Source organism: Vipera ursinii (assembly GCF_947247035.1).
Source record: "Vipera ursinii genome assembly, chromosome: 1".
NCBI classification, from domain to species: Eukaryota; Metazoa; Chordata; class Lepidosauria; order Squamata; family Viperidae; genus Vipera; species Vipera ursinii.
In genome coordinates, this window is record NC_139512.1 from 286,390,045 (window position 1) to 286,408,791 (window position 18,747).

The window sequence follows — 18,747 nt, forward strand, 5'->3', positions numbered from 1 at the left end:
GCTCTCAAATGCCTGCAAAACTACCTTCGGTAAAATTATAAGAACAAAAAACATTACATTTACTCTCTAATGCCACGGTGACTCTGGGAGAAACTCATGACCTCACTCTGAAGCTTTCCTTGATTATTTTCTTTGGTATTACTGTTTGTCAGCCATTTTCAAGCAAGCAGCACTTTCTTTTCTTAGAAAAACACATATCCTGCTATTTTTCTATTTCAAGAATGGAAAAAAGCTTTTGAGGTTCATTGAAATATATGAGATTTTTTTTAAAAAAACACTAAATGAACTGCAGCTAATTCTTGACAGGCATGTCCAGGGACATAAATATGTTAAGCACTCATGAGGCAAAATGCTGAAAAGTTTTAATAAGGTAACAGAAAATCTTCACAGAACAGGATGACTTTCCCATTTTAAAAATGTCATAGCCTAAGCAAATAATGTAGTTATTTTGCCTGCTGTAATAAATTTTATACCTGACACAGAGACATGGAGGAGAGCTGATCTTAGTGTTTTTTCAGATTGATGTGAGAAGCAGTCCTTCAAATATTTTCTTGCAAGCAGAGTTCTGCCTTGTACCTTTTGAGAAGTTTCCAAGTGCTTTTCAAAGAGCTATGTTACAATGCTAGATTTCCTTTCTCTAGAAGTAAAGTGCAGTTGCTGACATAGCCCAAGCCAGATAAAAACATTTCAGAAGATCTGAATATCTGAAAGTGTTTTCCCACACCAAAAACCTAAGTCTTAATAGGGGGTGTTGTTCCGTATTGCAAAGATGCCTTTATACTTTTCTTATAAATATTTCTATCCACTTCGACTTGAGTTGAACTTTCATTGGTTGATCCCTACTCATTGTAAACCTATCTTAAGTATTAATTCCAAACAGCTCCCCTGGAAGATAAGAAAGTGTTAAACTGACTTTGCATGGATGATATCATCATTCAGATCCTCAGAAGACTTCTCCCAACATGTTCACAAGTATTGGGAACTCCACAGTCCTTTACTGCTATGAAATGCTACTTAGCACCCCTTAAGCACAATTTTTGCTCCAGGAAAATCAGAACATGAAAAACTATATGCCTGCTGTTTCTTCCCATCAAGTGGTACAGGATACTTCCATGGGTGATATATTTAAAGATGTCTAAGGAAAGGGAATGGGGTTTAGAAGGTTGAACATTCTTGGACAAGGGACTGAGAAGCCAGAACAGTCAAGGGAACCCTGTTGTCTTGCCAAAGAAAACAGACCTATAAATGAATAGCTATAAATATATATCTTAAAGTTTGCAGCTATAAAAGGCTATTTACTTCTTTAAAACATGGCTAAAATTAACTGGTCTATATTTTATAACTTTTATTATCTTTATTATGACCATTTGATAAAATCAAGTTCCTAGGTTTCAGTTACATCTAATAATAACAGATTAACAGAACAACAGAGTTGGAAGGGACCTTGGAGGTCTTCTAGTCTAACCCCCTGCTCAGGCAGGAAACCCTATACCATTTCAGGCAAATGGCTGTCCAGTCTCTTCTTAAAAACCTCCAGTGTTGGATCATTCACCACTTCTGGAGGCTGGTTGTTCCACTGGTTAATTGTTCTAACTGTCAGGAAGTTTCTCCTTAGTTCTAGGTTGGTTCTCTCCTTGATTAGTTTTCATCCGTTGCTTCTTGTCCTGCGTTCAGGTGCTTTGGAGAATAGGTTGACTCCCTCTTCTGAGGGAGATATTGGAGCACTGCTATTATGTCACTCCTAGTCCTTCTTTTTATTAAACTAGACACAACCAATTCCAGCAACCGTTCTTTACATGTTTTAGCCTCCAGTCCCCTGATCATCTTTGTTGCTCTTCTCTGTATTCTTTCTTTTAGTGGCTTGCCTGATTTTATACACTCTAAATCAGGGGTGTCAAACTCAATTTCATTGAGGGCCACATCAGCATTGCGGTTGCCCTAGAGGGGCCGGGTGGGTGTGGCCTGGGTGGGCGTGGCTAGAGTGCGTATGGCCTACTGGGTGGGCGTGGCCAGCTCTACATCGTTTGCATCAAGGGTGCCTATGGGGGCCTGGGCAGAAGTGGGACAGATCTGAGGGTCTCTGGCAGAAGGAGGGTCTCTGGTCCAGGGCCAAGGCAGTGGAGGCCGTTCCCTCACTGTTTCCAGGATGGCTTCGCGGGCCACATGAAACCACTTCGCGGGCCGGATCTGGCCCCCGGGCCTTGTTTGACATGTCTGCTCTAAATGTTTATAATAAGGCAAGATATAAGTACTGTAAATAAGCCTTAAAACCAATTCCAATATAAGGCACAAATTCAAGATAAGCTAAGAAGCTGTTTCTAAAGAGCAAAAATTATAACTTACCATTGAAGAGAAGCAAATTTCCAAGGCTCCAACTCCCAGTCAACTGCAAAAAATCATCTTGGGATGATATACAATGGCCTGTCATACAGAAGGTCTTATTACAGTCAGATGACAAACTCATTTTTCTTGGAAGTGTATAATCTAAACAAATGTCAGGTTTTCTAAAAGCAATAGAGAGATAAATAAATGTAGCTTTTTAAATGCCATAAACAATTTTACTGAAAAAAGGTAATAAGTGTGTTATGTTATTTATTCTTAATTATCCATTAACGTAAGTGGCAAAAAAGAGATTTAAGAAAATTTGAAGTGCTTTCTAACAGTCTTCATCTATTCCAACCGGGGGTGCGAGAAGATATTGCAGGGGTGCGAAAACCTGGGTTTAGAAGTTTCAAAATCATACTGTATATACATAATTCATTTTGAACTTTTGTTAAGGGGTGCGAGAATATATCAGAAGCGTTCTAGGGGTGCGGGGTACAGAAAAGGCTGGGAACTACTGATCTATTCCCTTCTTTTCTGCCCTAGAAGATTGTGACTACTGTAATCCTGCATCAGTAAATTTTGCTTTTCTGCTTCTACTGAAGTGGTCCACATGTAGCAGTAGATATCTGGTAGCAATTCAACATTCTTCAACAATAAGCAAAGCAATTGCTAAATGAAAAACCACTTTGACTTTGTTTGTGCTTACAATTTTACTTCAGTTTTCTTTTGCTTTACAGCATTAGAAGGACATGATCCCAAACAGTGAACCCAAAAGGCCGGGGAGGTTTTGGGAACTCAATTCAAGAGGAAGCTGGGTAAAAGGGCAAATCATACAGCCCTTTTCCTCCACTCCACCAGTCTTTGGAACTGGAGTGCTAGGATAATTAGCAAGAAAAAGGACTGATATTTGTGTTTACATTCATTAGAGAGGGAAGGGATTACAAGAAATTAAGCACACAATGGGGAATACACACTGAAAGGAATGTACCTGTGTCTGCTGTTTGCCTGATGTGTTCAAGATATGGTCAATTTCAGGCACAAGCTGCAGTTCTAATTAACTAATTAAAGTCATAGCACTGAGCTTGTTAATTTGCTGTCTCCACTTTTTAAGAAAAGCAGCACAGGAAGAGATTGCTTCTTTAGGCAATTTCTCCATTCTGAGAGGAGTTGACGCACAGATCAGGCACAGGACAACAAGTAGTAATTGACTGTAATGGTGACATGACATGTGACTGACAGACAGAGACTTCAAATGCAGGCAGTTGTCACAAAGTTACTTTTTCATTATCATCACCCTAACTGCGGAAGGTCATTACTTAAGGCAGTCACTAAATGAAGACTACCTGTCAATGTCAATGCCCACAATTCTCTTAAGAATCTCTTCCTTTTCCTGGAGCCAGATCAGCACCTTGATTTACCAGGGAAACAGATGGAATATTGTTCAAAGTGACAGTGGAGAGACTCTTGCATAGATCAGACTGTGTGTGAAGTACATCTGTACTCAGAATCTAAACACCTACTCTGTAACAGTGAAAGTAGGTTACTTCTCTGGGTCCATTGCTTCTCTACAGAATAGGCAATTGCATAGGCAACTGTATATTGTACAGCTGGGACCACTGCTTCTATCCAGTATAGGCAATTTTATATAGGCAATTGTATACTGTATAGCTGGGTCCATTGCTCCTCTACAGGACAGACAACTGTATAGGCAATTGTCTATTGTATAGCTGGGTCCATTGCTTCTGTACAGAATAGGCAATTGTATATTGTAGTTTTCCTTTACCAAGAAATCAGAGAAAAAGGAAATACAACATGCAATAGCATGCTCCAAACAAGTAGCATTGGAGCTGTCAGAATTACAGCTGGTCACAAAAGTATGATGTCAACAACCACTTGCCATGTACTTTTTAAAATCTCATCAGCTTATGACTCTTGAAAATGTGATATGTGGCAAGGTGAGGACCTCATCTCTTGCCTCTTGGTTAAATCAGGCCCAGGGCTGACAGAGATGACCAATACCTCTTTATGAGAGGAATATATTCCACTACCTAAATGCAATCAACAGACCTTTACTGAAGATCTTTAGAATTATAAACCATCTGAAAAGTTGTCTATGGAGGTTCTTAATCATCCAGATCACTGTTGTCCCAGAGGTGCTTTGTTCAAAAGGCAACTAGACTTTCTTCGTTTTTTTCTTTGAAAATGTTTTGCCTCTCATCAAAGAAGCTTCTTCAATTCTTTGGAGAGCTAAAGAAGTTTCTTGGATGAAAGCAAAACCCTTTCAAAGAAAATGTTGTGTTTTTTACTCAGATCTCAAAAGAATAGACAAAGCTTCCAAGAACCTCCTTAGTTATATGTATATATTATTTATAATCTTGGAAAAGCATACCTCTGACCACAAATCCACAGAGAGAGAGTTCCATGGATATTCTTCTTGTTTTCTGGTTGTTCGATGTACGTTAGTGCCAAATGCTGCCATTTGCCTACAAGGAAGGTATTCTCTGGTGTTTCAGCTTGTGCTAATAATCCAGCTTTCATTTCGTCATTTGGATCCATACACATACTATGAAAATAAAAAGAGAGGAAAAAGTTATCAAAATATCTTTCAAAATATGTATTAAAATTCAATTGGGTATGGCCAGATTAGAGAAAAGAAGGACTAGGGGTGACATGATAGCAGTATTCCTTTATTTGAGGGGCTGCCACAAAGAAGAGGGAGTCAAGCTATTCTCCAAAGCACCAGAAGGCAAGACAAGAAACAATGGATGGAAACTGCTCAAGGAGAGAAGCAACCTGGAATTAGGAGAAACTTCCTAACTGTAAGGACAATTAGCTAGTGAAACAGCTGGCCTTCAGAAGTTGTAGACGTTTCATCACTGGAGGTTTTTAAGAAAAGCCCGGACAACCACTTGTCTGAAATGGATAGGGCTCCTGCTTCAACAGTGGTTTGGACTAGAAGACGTCCAACGTCCCGTCCAGCTCTATTCTGATTGACTGACTGATTGATTGAATCCCTTTCCCAATACTACTTTGCTTATATTGTTCTATCATACCCTTTATTGATCCAAGACATAACACAGGAATCTGATTTGCACTTTAGCAATGTACCAACTTATTTTTCTAGAAGCCGCAACTCTATTGTATATGCCACTTTTTAATATTACAAAAACACTATTCCCATCCAGCTGGTTTCTAGGGTTAGTAAAACATAAATGCTAGCAGTTACAATTGATTAAACAGAAATATTATTTTACTCATTGTGCTCGACTCATTCTCTAAACTCAATGCAATATGGTAAAATTAGGGTATCTAAAAGTACAGAGCATGGCAATATTTCATTGGATGTTATAGCGAATCTCTGATGATAAAAGGCATAAATAATCTCTTCAAATGCATTTTTTGATCTCTAAAACAAGATAATGTACCGAAATGTGAAAGCTCCTGAGTTCACATTAGCCCAGACTTGTATCATCAATGCTTTGGAGCCCAGTGAAAATATATGAAGGCAGCCATCTTCAAGAAGTTTGTCTCCCAAATTGAGGTAATCAAATCCACGTTTGCTTTCTTCTATAACACATAACAGTTATAAAACCAAGCATATCATTAATCAGAATATTATTCCACAAAAGAGAACAATCTGGTATTTGGTATCAAGTATTATACATAGGAGCATTTCATTTTTGTAGTTCTCATAATTTGGAAAAAAATTAAGCCATGTTTAGAATAGCTGCATAAGTAACAAAGTAACAATTGTATAATTAACAAAGAATGAAATTGTTGCAGTGTTGCTTTACTAAGGATTAAAAGCATATATAAATGTTGCTAATACGGGAGCCAATTAAAAGAAAAATGGGAATGCCTCTAAAGCAAGATGAGTATGCTCCTATATTCTCATCCAAATTGATTTAGAAAGAATATATCAAATTTAAAGAACATTCAGATCAAATGGCACTAATATGAGAACATTAAAAGTATTAATTCAAAGCTATGATTAACATGTTTCAAGCAAAAATGCAGTGTTTTGTTTTCTGCATCTATAATTTAAATCTTTATAGCACTAAATACAAATATATATAAAAAAACTGATAAAATGGCACCAACCCCACCAAGATACAAGCCTTCCTCAAAGCTAATGTTAAATAACAGAATTTAATCCCAGCCCTCCTCAAAATGAAGAAGCAATATATAAAATTAAGCAAATGCCCACCATTGTGTGGGGCCCAGTAAGAGTGCCCTTTTGTATGATACCCGCCCTTTGAAACACCTCACCACCTGAGAATGGACTGACACAAAGCCTGCTGGCCTTCCAGAAGGTGCTTAAGATCTTACTGTCTGCCCAAGGATGAAGTCGGGAAGCGCGGAAGGTATAGGTACTTGACATTGTTTTGAATTTTTTTTCATATTGGGATGCTATTTCTTTTAGTACATGTTGTGGGGTTTTTTTGCAGTTTGCAGTTGTTTTAACGTTTAATTCTCTTCATCACTTAGAGCAGACATGTCAAACACAAGGCCCGGGGGCCAGATCTGGCCCGCGAAGTGGTTTCATGCGGCCCACGAAGCCATCCTGGAAACAGTGAGGGAACGGCCCCCACTGCCTTGGCCCTGGCCCAGAGACCCTCCTTCTGCCAGAGACCCTCATATCTGTCCCACTCCTGCCCAGGCCCCCAGAGGCACCCTTGATGCGAACCATGTAGAGCTGGCCACGCCCACCCAGTAGGCCATACGCACTCTAGCCACACCCACACAGTAGGCCACGCCCACCCAGGCCATACCCACCTGGCCCCCTGAGGGCAACCGCAATGCTGATGCGGCCCTCAATGAAATTGAGTTTGACACCCCTGACTTAGAGGAACAGTCATATAAATATTCTAAGTAATTGCCACAGCGTTACATGTGTGACTTACCTGCTTCGTCAAAACTATTATCATGTGAAATTAGTGACTTGCTCCTCCTTTTCATTCTTTTGCCTTTCTCCAAGGAACTGCCTGCTCTGTGAACACATTCAGCGCTAAACCACAACGAGATACTGAATCCTTCAGACATGTGTGGCCAGCAATTTTGTCCCACCAGAGGTAAATGGATTGGAGCCACATGCCACGGAGAGAGAAGATGGTGTGGCAAACTCTCACCCTCTGGTTCTTTCTTTGACTGGACTAATTTTGTTCGCCTTAGTAATGCTACGGTTTTGCTGCCGAGCGTAGGAGCTGATTTTTGGCAAGGGCTGCTTCCTAAACTTGGAATTTGGTGCAAAGGAAATACGATATGTTGTAAAGGCCTCATCCTAGTATTTGCCTCCAAAATCTTTAGGATTCCTTTAAGGAGGATGCCCTAAAAAAATGGAACAAAATAATTAAGAAATGGTCATTATAACACATAATTTGGCTCCCTAATGCAACATTTATGAATATCAATGTGTCTGCTGATAGCTCCTGCTCACTTTCTAAAAAGTTTTTTAAAACAAATTAAATTAATAGAGGCATACTACAAAAGTAAGCACCACCCTCCAGCGTAATCTACTTCTAGCAGAGCTTCTGAGGATCAGATAGAATACAGAGGCATTCTGAGAAAACAAATGTCAGATTAATATGGCTATATAAATGCTGTACGGACAAAATTAAGCACCACCCTTAAGCATAATGGATTTCTAGCAGAGCTTCTAAACTTCAGACAGAATACAGAGGCATTCTGGGGGGGGAAATGAAACAAAAGATCAGTGGACCCGTGGGAGGCCATGGGGTTGTCACAGGGAGTCCATAAACGCTTGAAGAAATGTTACGATTTACATCTTGAGTTATCTCTTGGTGGTGCGTGGCAATGGCCTGTGGCCACAAAAGGTATTTAAAGGGAGTCAGCGGTGAAGGAAAGATTGAGAACCACTGCAATAAATGAATATTGCCATATAAACTCTGCATGGACTGTCCTGCCCAGTAGAAAAGCAGGACAGGATAAACAGAGGATATCCTGGAAATCTAGAAAATATGGTAAGAAGTGAGCTCATCTGTTTGCTGTCCAGTGAATGGATGGTTTGTGCTATCTTCCCATCACTGCTATCTACCCATCCACCCAAACTCTCATCACCACCAAAAAGCCCTCCATCAATGCACAACCTCTAGGTTTATACAGCATGTGGGGCTCTTTAGAGCATAACCTTATCTCTGAAATTTATATTGTTGAAACTATTTGTAACCAGGTATGTTTTTTCCCCTCTATGATGAAAGAAACAACCACAAACATAAACTGTAACAATAACCTTAAAACAACACTATTTTCAAGCCATCAAATTACTTCCCTGGCTACTTTTCCCTAAATTTCTAAAAAAAATATTGCCCAAATTTATACAAACTGTTATTATATTTCAGTTACAGTAGCGGTCCCCAACCTTTCTGGCTTGGTGAGTTGATGGGGGGAGGAGGAGAGGGGGTGGTTTGGTGCGAGCAGCAGGTGTGTGTGTGCAGCTCTATTTGTGCAAGGGGGGCATGCACAATGCAGCTGAGCCTGCAAGTATGCTGCTTGCACAAATGGAACTGCACACGCACCATGTGCTTGCCCGCCGCTCCGTGATCCAGTTCCAAACAGACAGCAGCCTGGCAGTGGGCTGTGCCCTGGGGGAGTTGGAGAACCCCAAGTTATAGGATAACATGCTAATTTGACAATCCCAGCAATAAAAACACAAATATTAAATCAATAATTAACTTCCATTCAAAGTACTTCGCTTTTACTAATAAAATCTTACCATAGCAGGTGTTTTTTCTAAAAAGATCCTGAGAAGAAGTGTGAGCTCTTCTGAAGATGTGCTTGAGCTCATCAGAGAAACCAGCAGATCCACTAATATTTTCTGACATTCTGAAAGGCAGAAACATGGTTTTAAAATTATTTTGTATTGTACTAGACTCTTGTTAAATCTGTTAAAAATAGGATGCAATCCAACAAATTTAATCTAATAAGCTACTCAAGTGTGGTTTCTAGAACTTTTCTTATTTGTCCCAGCAGCAATCCCTACATTGCTGGATATATATATTTTCTTATATCAGACGAAATAACTGAAAACAAAAACTACAAAGATTTGTGATTAGGGACAGGTATCTTGCTTTGTCCCCTTCATGGATTACTGCCATCATGGCGAAGGGGCTTGCGTAATTCAATGAAGTCAAGGCTATGGTCTTCCCAGTTGCAATGTATGGCTGTGAAAGCTGGACCATAAGAAAGGCTGAGCGCCAAAGAATTGAAGCCTTTGAACTGTGGTGCTGGAGAAGACTCCTGCGAGTCCCTTGGACTGCAAGGCGATCAAACCGGTCAGTCCTAGAGGAGATCAACCCTGACTGCTCTTTAGAAGGCCAGATCCTGAAGCTAAAACTCAAATACTTTGGCCACCTAATGAGAAGGAAGGACTCACTGGAGAAGAGCCTAATGCTGGGAAAGGTTGAGGGCAAGAGAAGAAGGGGATGACAGAGAATGAGGTGGCTGGATGGAGTCACTGAAGCAGTAGGCGTGAGCCTAAATGGACTCCAGAAGAGGGTAGAGGACAGGAAGGCCTGGAGGAACGTTGTCCATGGGGTCGCGATGGGTCAGACACGACTTCGCAGCTAACAATAAATCTTGCTTCATATCCATCTGCTGTTTGTTCACTGCTACAATTTCTGGTGTGTAAGCACCAGCACAAAGACTTCCTGCTCTAGAAGTTTGTTTTTTTTAACCTAATAGCAATGTAAAAATGTAAACAAATATGGTGTCATGGTGATGATGATATGCACAAGAAAGGGCAAGTGTATTTTAAATCCTTTGGGTTACATTAGTAATAACAAGGGCAAAGCAATAGCTTGTAATAGCTACAAATAATCCTTTATATTATATTCAAGATCTTTTGCTTGTGGAACTATATAAGTGATATTATATATCAAATATCAAATATGATATAGATTGCGATACAGCTCAATCACTTATTATAAGCAGATTTCCCCCCCACCCGGAAGATATTAGACATTTTGTCTTAAACAACATTGTGAGGAAAGCCAGCCTGCCTTCATACCTATACCCTACCCAAACTATGGTAAAAGAAGAAGCGAAGCAAAATCAAGTTTCCAGAGAATAAGTAAAATAATCTATACAAAATGTAATTTCCCAGTCAAGACAGGCAACTGAAGTCACAGGTTATACAGTAAATAATATATTATGAAGACAATATATACTAAAATCAATTTTCTTGAATTAATGTCATTTATTTCATTGTCCTTATATGAGTTTTTAAATTTCTACCTATTTATCTGAAAACATTCATCAAACCAGAAAAAAAATCAATACAGAATCTTATTGATTTGGTATCTAACCTAATAGAGGCTATTACTTAAGAGGGATGATTGCCCTCTCATGGTTATAAATCTTTCTTAAAACTGAAGATTAAAACTGGTTCTCTTCTAAAACCCATTAGAATACAAAGTAGAATGGAGAGTATTTGAACAGGTAGTTTACAAATTGAGTAATAACTTCTTTCACACTCAATATAATCATTACCCTGGGGCAAATATGAAGTTAAATGCTCATTTGCAGACAAAAGCCGTATATAATCCAATAAGACAAAGCACATTTAAATCTCAGTATTTCATTAGGAATTTACCTTATTACTGTAATGAACTCACACATAAACCAATAAATTGCTTAGCTTTGCTAGACTGTGCTCATATTAGAAGCATATACTGTGAAAATATATATGAATAGGAACATCTAGCATTTCAAAATGCAGATCTATTCATTTGTATCATAAGGGTATCTGCAAATGTTAAAGCAAATCAAAAGAAAATGTCCATTTTTATTTACAGCTCACCGTGAAAACAGGTATCTGTTTGTGTCAATAAATGGAGGAATCCTCCCAAAAGGCTCTTTACAGCTCCCTATAAAAGAACCAGGGGAAAAATATAAAGAACGCTCATCATGAATTAATAAAATATCCAGCAGTAATGGGGATGTACTGCCCAGCAATATTTGATAGCTAAATAAGTAGTAACTCAGCCCCAATGTTCCAATATGTTTTTAACTAAACTCTTGGTATTGCCCTGTTTCCTCAAGTTCATAATTACGTTTTCACATTATCAAGCTCATTGCCAAGTTATAAGATGCACAGACTGTGGTCTAGACATATAAATATGTCTAACATGTGAAATAATTTGCTCTTGTTCAACCTCTTCTCTAAATTCTAAATTCTCAATCAACACAGTGCTTTCATAGCAAAAGACTGGGTAGTTAATGGTCTCACATTTATTCCCAATCTTTTGTTTCCATGCATATTAAGAATGTCAGTATCTCTATTTAAGGTAAGGTTGACGCATATATGAATAGACATGAGATAAGCTTGGACAATGGTTTAATGACTGCTGATATCAGAATACAGTGACCTCCTAAAGGTGCTTTTTCAAAAGGACTTTGTTTTTTCTTGAAGATGTTTTGAAAAAGCACCTTTGGAAAACCATGACCTAAATGACTGAGAATCTCCATAAATATGCAGTGACTTCGTTTACCCAATATACTAAAGCCATCCAAATGAACAATAGGAGAATGCACACTGTTGTCTGATTCCTTATCCAACAAAGTCCTTTAAATGTGCTTTAAAGACCCACCTAAGGCCAGGTGTGACATTTAAGCTAGGAGTGGCAATCATTTCTAGTTAGCAAGAGGAGGAATTTGAAACCGAATATTAACGTGGTAGTTGAATGACATTCCCCTGTTTGATGGAATATTTCACTTCTGGAACAGCCTGATTTCAGAAGAGATGTTTTCTCTATTTGGGAAGTGAACCCTCTATCAAAAAGAGTTATCTGTGACCCGGAACCCAACGGTTTAACATTATGAACACATTTAGAACACAATGAATTATTTAAGTGTTCCAGAAGACTCACTTCCAGAAACAAAACGTTCCTGGAATGCTTTAATTAGCACATTCCTTCTTTGTCCTAGGAACATATTCACTAACAATTCTCCTAAAGCAGAAGATGACAATTGCAAGATATATGGGAATATTAGGATAAGGATTCCTTGAAGGTTTCCTCTGGTTGAAAGGCTGAAGGTTCCTCAAATTGTCAATTGATTTCTCTTTTTTCTATGCTTTGTAAGAATACCTCTCTTGTCCATCCTGTCCAAGCAATTCATGAACATACAGAAATATGAATATAAAAGCAATATATCGGTCATCTTCTATTCCAGCCATCTTCACCACTTAACACAACAGTCCATAATTAAAATCATGTTTAAATAAACAAAAAATCCACATAATCTGATAAAACAGGAGATACAGCAGAGAACATCTCAACTAAAATTTATACTCCCTGTGAAGTGAATGTCTTTTGCAAATAGAAAGTCAGTCAGTGAAAACCATGGCCTGATATTCCAAGGCAGAAAAATTTTAAATACGGTTAGTGAAAGGTCATTTTTCTTGTTCCCATCAATGTAGAGAATAAGTCCTGGATCAACTCTTACAGCATGAGCAACCTAGTGACAGTCTCTAAAGTATTGTGCATCAAGCTCTTCAGCTCTAATATTTTTAATTATGTCCTCAAATGAACCAAGACTTATGCTAGATGCTAGATTAATTCATTGGCTGGGTTGGCATAACACCATTAAATTGATCAAAAGATTGAATCTGTTAATGGTTGAGATGGCCACTTTTACTTTTAATTCTACTATTTTGGAATAATTTGGACAAGCCAAGGAAAATGGGAGCAACCATGACAGTGATTCAGTTTTGGCTGTCCAAGTCATGAAGGATAAAAACATAAAATCAGAACTTACATGGCAGCTGGCTTATTCAAACAAAGTAGAGAATAAAGCCAGAGCCTTGTCAAACACCAAAAGTTTTCCTTCTCATTTTGCTTAGACAAGCCAACAGTCAATTTGTCTAGGGAAAATAGATGCAAGTTATGGCAGCAATGCTGAATTTCAAACACAAATTCCCCAAATTTGCATTGTAGCATGCTGTGTGAACTAGGACATAATATTAAGCCATTACAATCTTTCTTTGGGCAACTAGATTTCGTAAAGTTGGTTTTAATGAGTTTTTGTAAAGTTGGTCTTAAAGGTTTTTAAGACTCTAAACCAGACTACCATAATGGGGTTTCTTTGATTGGGACAGATGAATTTTGTCAAGCTGTGTCTGTACCTAGTATGTTGTGTGAACCCAGCTACAAGGATATACCTGTTGCATTAGTAATGTTGCATTTTTTTCCTTCAACCTGACTACTTTCAAGAAGCCGTGGAAAACATGAGTGAGGACATCTAGGCTTGGACTGCCAACAGAAAGTAAATGTAATTCCAGCATACATAGTTCAGGATATATCAATTCTCCTTGAATAATATTTTCAGCAAGATCACTAGGAACACTGCAGTAGCCAAAACATCCTTGCTCCCTTTTAATGTCTGCTCCTGTAAAAAAAGACACTTAATTATATATGGAAATTCCATTATTCAGAGACTGTTTGCCCTACTTATCTTTTTTTGTGAGTCTTATCCTATTACCCAACAATGATGTTCATTGCGATAGGACGGATTTATTCAATCAAATATTCTACACAGTCCAAAGTCCTAGATAAACTTGAAACACTCTCATTGAAATGTAAAGGTAAATCATATACACTCATATTCAGTGCGTGTCTTAGCATATACAGACATTGCACATTAAACGATAATACCCTATTTTGATGGCTTTTTATTGCTTTACATATTCATTAGTAATGCTACTTACAAATGCTGTATGACTATTTTAAAAAAAATATTCCACAAAGTGACATTTTATAAAGAGTTGTAGTGTACTACAAAACATCACATAAGGTTTATAGAACATAGCTCCCATAAACAAAAAATAAAAACTCAAGTCTTGAGTGACAAAATTATGAAGCAAAGAAGAAATAATGGAAAAAATAATGTAACTGCTTCTGTTTTCTAATAGTAAAGCTATTACAGAACTTTCCAGAACCCTGGTACAGGTGTCATTACATTCCATTCAATTACCAAGAGCCTTGGTAGAGCAGTGGGCTAATGCCTCCTTAAGTAACACCAGCTGCCTGCAATTAGTGCAGGTTCGAGTCCCACCAGGCTCAAGGTTGACTCAGCCTTCCATCCTTCCGAGGTAGGTAAAATGAGGACCCAGACTGTTGGGGGCAATTAAGCTGACTTTGTAATAATGCCGCTTGGGGTGTGTGTGTGTGAAAGCCCTAATAAGCAGGCATATACATAGAATGAAGGCTACTGCTAAGCTTGTAAGCCGCCCTGAGTCTTCGGAGAAGGGCGGGATATAAATAGATTAAAATAAAATAAAAAATAAAAATAAAAATTTATAATTCAAACAGCAAACGATGATGATGAACTACGAGGAGAAGAAAAAAAATAGCAAAAGTCTAATATGGTCAGTTTTAAAAACTGTTACACAACACTTGAACAGGGGCTTAGGATCATCAACTGTGGGGAAAAATACTCTACAATTTGCTATTTCAGTGCAAAAGGGATTTTAAAAAAAACTCCGAGCTCAAGTACTTGCCTTCATCCTTGCTTTCATTTTCGTCTGAATTACTTTCACTATCGGCATCATAGCCTTTTTCTTCAGCAAAAAATTTAAAACAATAGCATTGTGATTCATCAGCTTCTTCAGATATATCATCAGGTCGAGACACAGGCTCCTTTTCAGACTGATGGATCTGGAATGCATATTATAGAAGTTTAAAATATGCAATTAGAAATTAAACTACAATGTATTCTCATAGATTCTAGGTTTCTTTTCACGGAGAACTATGCTGAAATATTGACAGGTAAAATAGGATAGAAAATATCTGGCTAAATATACTAACCCCCACTGCCAGTTAGGCACCTAAACTCCTTAATATTTTAGATTATACGTATGTATGCAGAATGTAGCAGACAAAACAGAAATACAGGGGAATTCATGCTAGGGGGAACAAATAAATGGGAAGGCAGCATTTAGACTAGTAAGTATGATACCTTGTTTTTTTGAAATTCGCATTCACATTCTGGCTTACTGTCTTTTAGTTCACCATGCATCCTAGCTTGCCCAGTTGTTTTGCAGAGTTAACAAAATAAAAAAAAAGATGCTAGATCAGACTAAAAATCCTATCTAGGCCAGTATTCTGGTCCAGCTATTTACAAAACTTCTAAAAAATGAGACTGTATTTAAAAAAGAATATGAAAGAGGAATCAAATTGTTGCAGAAATCTTGGAGGTTACTCAAAGTTACCACAATAATAGCTCAGCTACAATGTGTATGCTACCTATTTCAAAAGGATGCCAAGATGCTTAAGAGCAACCTAATAACTGCAGGGTCTGGGACAAGTAGGCAAACAATTTAAGAAACAAGTAATTTGAGCCAGTTATACCTTTTCTTTCTTTTCTTCTGAATGATCCAGATCAGTAAAATATGTTCCCAATGCAACTCGAAGCAAAGAATCAAATAAAGGCTTCACCAACTCCGTTTCCATTACTCGAGCTTTAGTAAGCTGTTCCCTCATTTCAAGTAATATGTCTTCCACACAAATGTTCTAAAGCACAAATATTCACTTTTAATCTATGGAAATGTTATCAAAACCAACTATAGTTTCTTCTCTCACTGGTATTCTAAACTGATGCTGAAAACAAGAACCAACAATCATTTCTCAATGGGCTTTTTTTTGCGCGCTGTGCTCCCATTGCAATTATTTCCAACTAAATTGTTGCATTCTAATATGATATACATGATTTAATTTAAAAAAAATCCCTACAAACCAAGTTAGTAAAAACAATAATGCATTACCTTTGGGTAAAGGATACTACAATTTCTACGTCAGAAATTGAAAAGTACACTGAGAATAAGAATTCATGCTGATTATTCCTTGGCAGCTTTTATTTTGTTCTCAGAGGCGCTTTATGGAAATGCATTTCTATCCATTTTCTAGGCAGTTATTTGTATTAGTCCTCTATTGTATTATTATTTTCTCTCTCCTCAGAATTACCTTATTAAAAGGAATTACACTCCCTTCTCAGCTGTCCATTTGCAGTTATATTCTTGCAATGGACTCAACCAAATTACTTGTACTTATTATTCACGCAGGACTCCCCCTTGATTTTATCTCTGCCACAAGCCCTGCCCTACACCCAACCTCCCCTTCCCCCAAGAATATGGATAACTCACAGCACGAAGGAAGGCATGGACTTTTTTTGTTGTTCTTGTTGTTGTTGAAAAATGCCATTCTGTCAACTGATACATTTGTAAACATCATTAAACTTAAAAATTCTGCCTGTCATGAGATACTTATTTCAACATGCCAAACTGACTTTTCTGATCCACTTTCTAAGGCATCTGTCAATTAGAACCTGCAATATCAATATTTCATGAGGTTTTAATGGCACAATACCTGAAGAGACTCCATTTCAGCCTTTTGCTGGAAGTTATTTGCACTGTGTAAACAAATTGCCAGCAGAGCTTCCAAAAGTCTTATACCTTGCAGCGACCAGCCATTTTCTTGCATTAAGACATGTTTTGATTCTGCAGTGTCATCGGTCGAAGCTTGCTCTGCCTCTGAATGCTGATAAGAGATCAATTTCTGTTGACCTACATTGCCAAGATTTTCATCAGTATGACTGTCCAACTGCTCTTTCCCACTGTTCATTATCAACTGCGATGAGCAATTTTTGAAAAGAAATTCAGTACCTTCTTCCTTTTCATCTTTCATGCCAAGTTTCTCAATAATCATGGCTATTAATCTGTGACATACTTCAAAACCACCAAGTCTATGGAATTGTCTTTGGAATACTGCATTACGGAAATAGATCGAGCGACACATTGACCAAGTATCTGCTGCCCTGTGTATATGTTCCAAGGAAGGTAAAGTCAAACTTTCAAATGACAGACATGGAAGCTTATGGCTGAAAGGTTCACTAGCTGTACTATCATAACCTGAAGTATCTTCAGAATCATTTGTTGAATCTCGATCAGCCTCTGCTTCCTTACTTACGCATAAAAACGTAACACAGAGAAATATGTTTATCATGTTGAGGTGAACATCTTGACTGACTGATCTCTTCTTTTTTGGATTGACTTCTTTGAGTCCAGCATAAAATTTACTTAGGCTCTGAGGCACATCGGAAACCATTTGCCGTCTATGAACTGAAACATCCAAGTCTAAGGCAGGCACTTTTTCTTCACTGTCCAAGCCATCCACATCTGGCATCAATTGATCTGTCTGCTGATCTCCAAGGGACAATATTAACGTTTCAAATACTTTCAATGAGTATGCTCTCACACTGTCCAAGTAATTTAATTCAATTATTTGATTTATTCCATTACAGCTTAAAAATAATTCTTGTATTATTCTGTGGAGAAAAATATAGTTTAAATTGTTATCAATTAAATGAAAGAGAGAGAAAGAGTAATAATTTACTATAGTGCTATACGTCACAGGGGGAGGGCTTATTAGCTCTAAACTTCTAAATTCCTTTACATTTTTTTCATTCATAGTTTATTGTAGCTAGTACAGGATAAGCTAGTGCACAGGCCCCCAACCTTTTGGGCATCAGGGACCGGTTCCGTGGAGAGAAGTTTTTCCACAGGCCGGAGGGTGCGTGGTTTTGTGTGCTGCCTGCATCTTGCTGATGGGGCTTTGCTTGTTTGTGCAGACCGGCTGCTGGTGTGCCACAGCCCGGTACTGGTCCACAGACCGGGGGTTGGGGACCCCTGAGCTAGTGGGAAGAGGAGGAGGATTCAATCAGCAGCTTTCCCAATCCTGGAGATGACAAGGACTGAATTTGGATGTTCTAATCCAAAGCATGTGCTATGCTGCCAAGCTATGCTATGCTGTGCTGTGCTGTGCCCTGCTATTCATATTTCAAAGCACAGCTTCAGTAACTAATTGCTACATTTTTAATAACAAATGAAGAAAGCAATTGAGAAGTGTGATGCAATAAGCATAGTAACATACAAGCTTTTATTGGAATACTAGACTTTGGTCTTAAACATACACTGTGGGAAATATGGAATATGAGGCTTATATATTTTTAAATACTGCAAGAGCTGATTTTTCTATCAAGCAATAGTTTTCATAACATTCAGGAGGGTTTTTCTGGTAGGACCTTAACCGTCTGGAAATACATGTGCTTATTTATCTTTAAAGATGCAAGACCTATTATTAAGAGAGAAGAAAATAAATGTGGCCTCATATAGATAGATTTAGTGCAGAAATAAATTCCAAAATTGGGCATTTATATGTAAATCTAGTATGGAATATAAACTTGTAAATACTATACCAATATAACTCCTTTAACTCAGTAGGGCCATAAGAAGTTTAATCCAAAGCCAATTTAAAATGGGAGCTGTAGGAGTTTATGACTTTACCCATCATCTACATTTACTATCACTAGCGACATTCCTAGCATCCAATTTTATTATGCCAAGAAGAG

The 18,747-nt window shown here is 38.0% G+C and overlaps 1 protein-coding gene across 1 annotated transcript in view; it reads right to left on the bottom strand.

Moving 5' to 3' along the window:
• LYST (lysosomal trafficking regulator) overlaps positions 1-18,747 on the bottom strand; it is a 98,156-nt gene that overhangs the window by 61,051 nt on the left and 18,358 nt on the right. Inside the window, exons 6-15 of the mRNA XM_083348208.1 lie at positions 16,707-17,664; positions 15,693-15,854; positions 14,843-14,999; positions 13,505-13,731; positions 11,144-11,210; positions 9,059-9,168; positions 7,230-7,653; positions 5,751-5,892; positions 4,715-4,888; positions 2,344-2,504 (exon numbers count right to left, since the gene is read on the bottom strand). Coding sequence (XP_083204334.1) covers positions 2,344-2,504; positions 4,715-4,888; positions 5,751-5,892; positions 7,230-7,653; positions 9,059-9,168; positions 11,144-11,210; positions 13,505-13,731; positions 14,843-14,999; positions 15,693-15,854; positions 16,707-17,664 — 2,582 coding nt within the window. The remainder of the gene's footprint in view (positions 1-2,343; positions 2,505-4,714; positions 4,889-5,750; positions 5,893-7,229; positions 7,654-9,058; positions 9,169-11,143; positions 11,211-13,504; positions 13,732-14,842; positions 15,000-15,692; positions 15,855-16,706; positions 17,665-18,747) is intronic.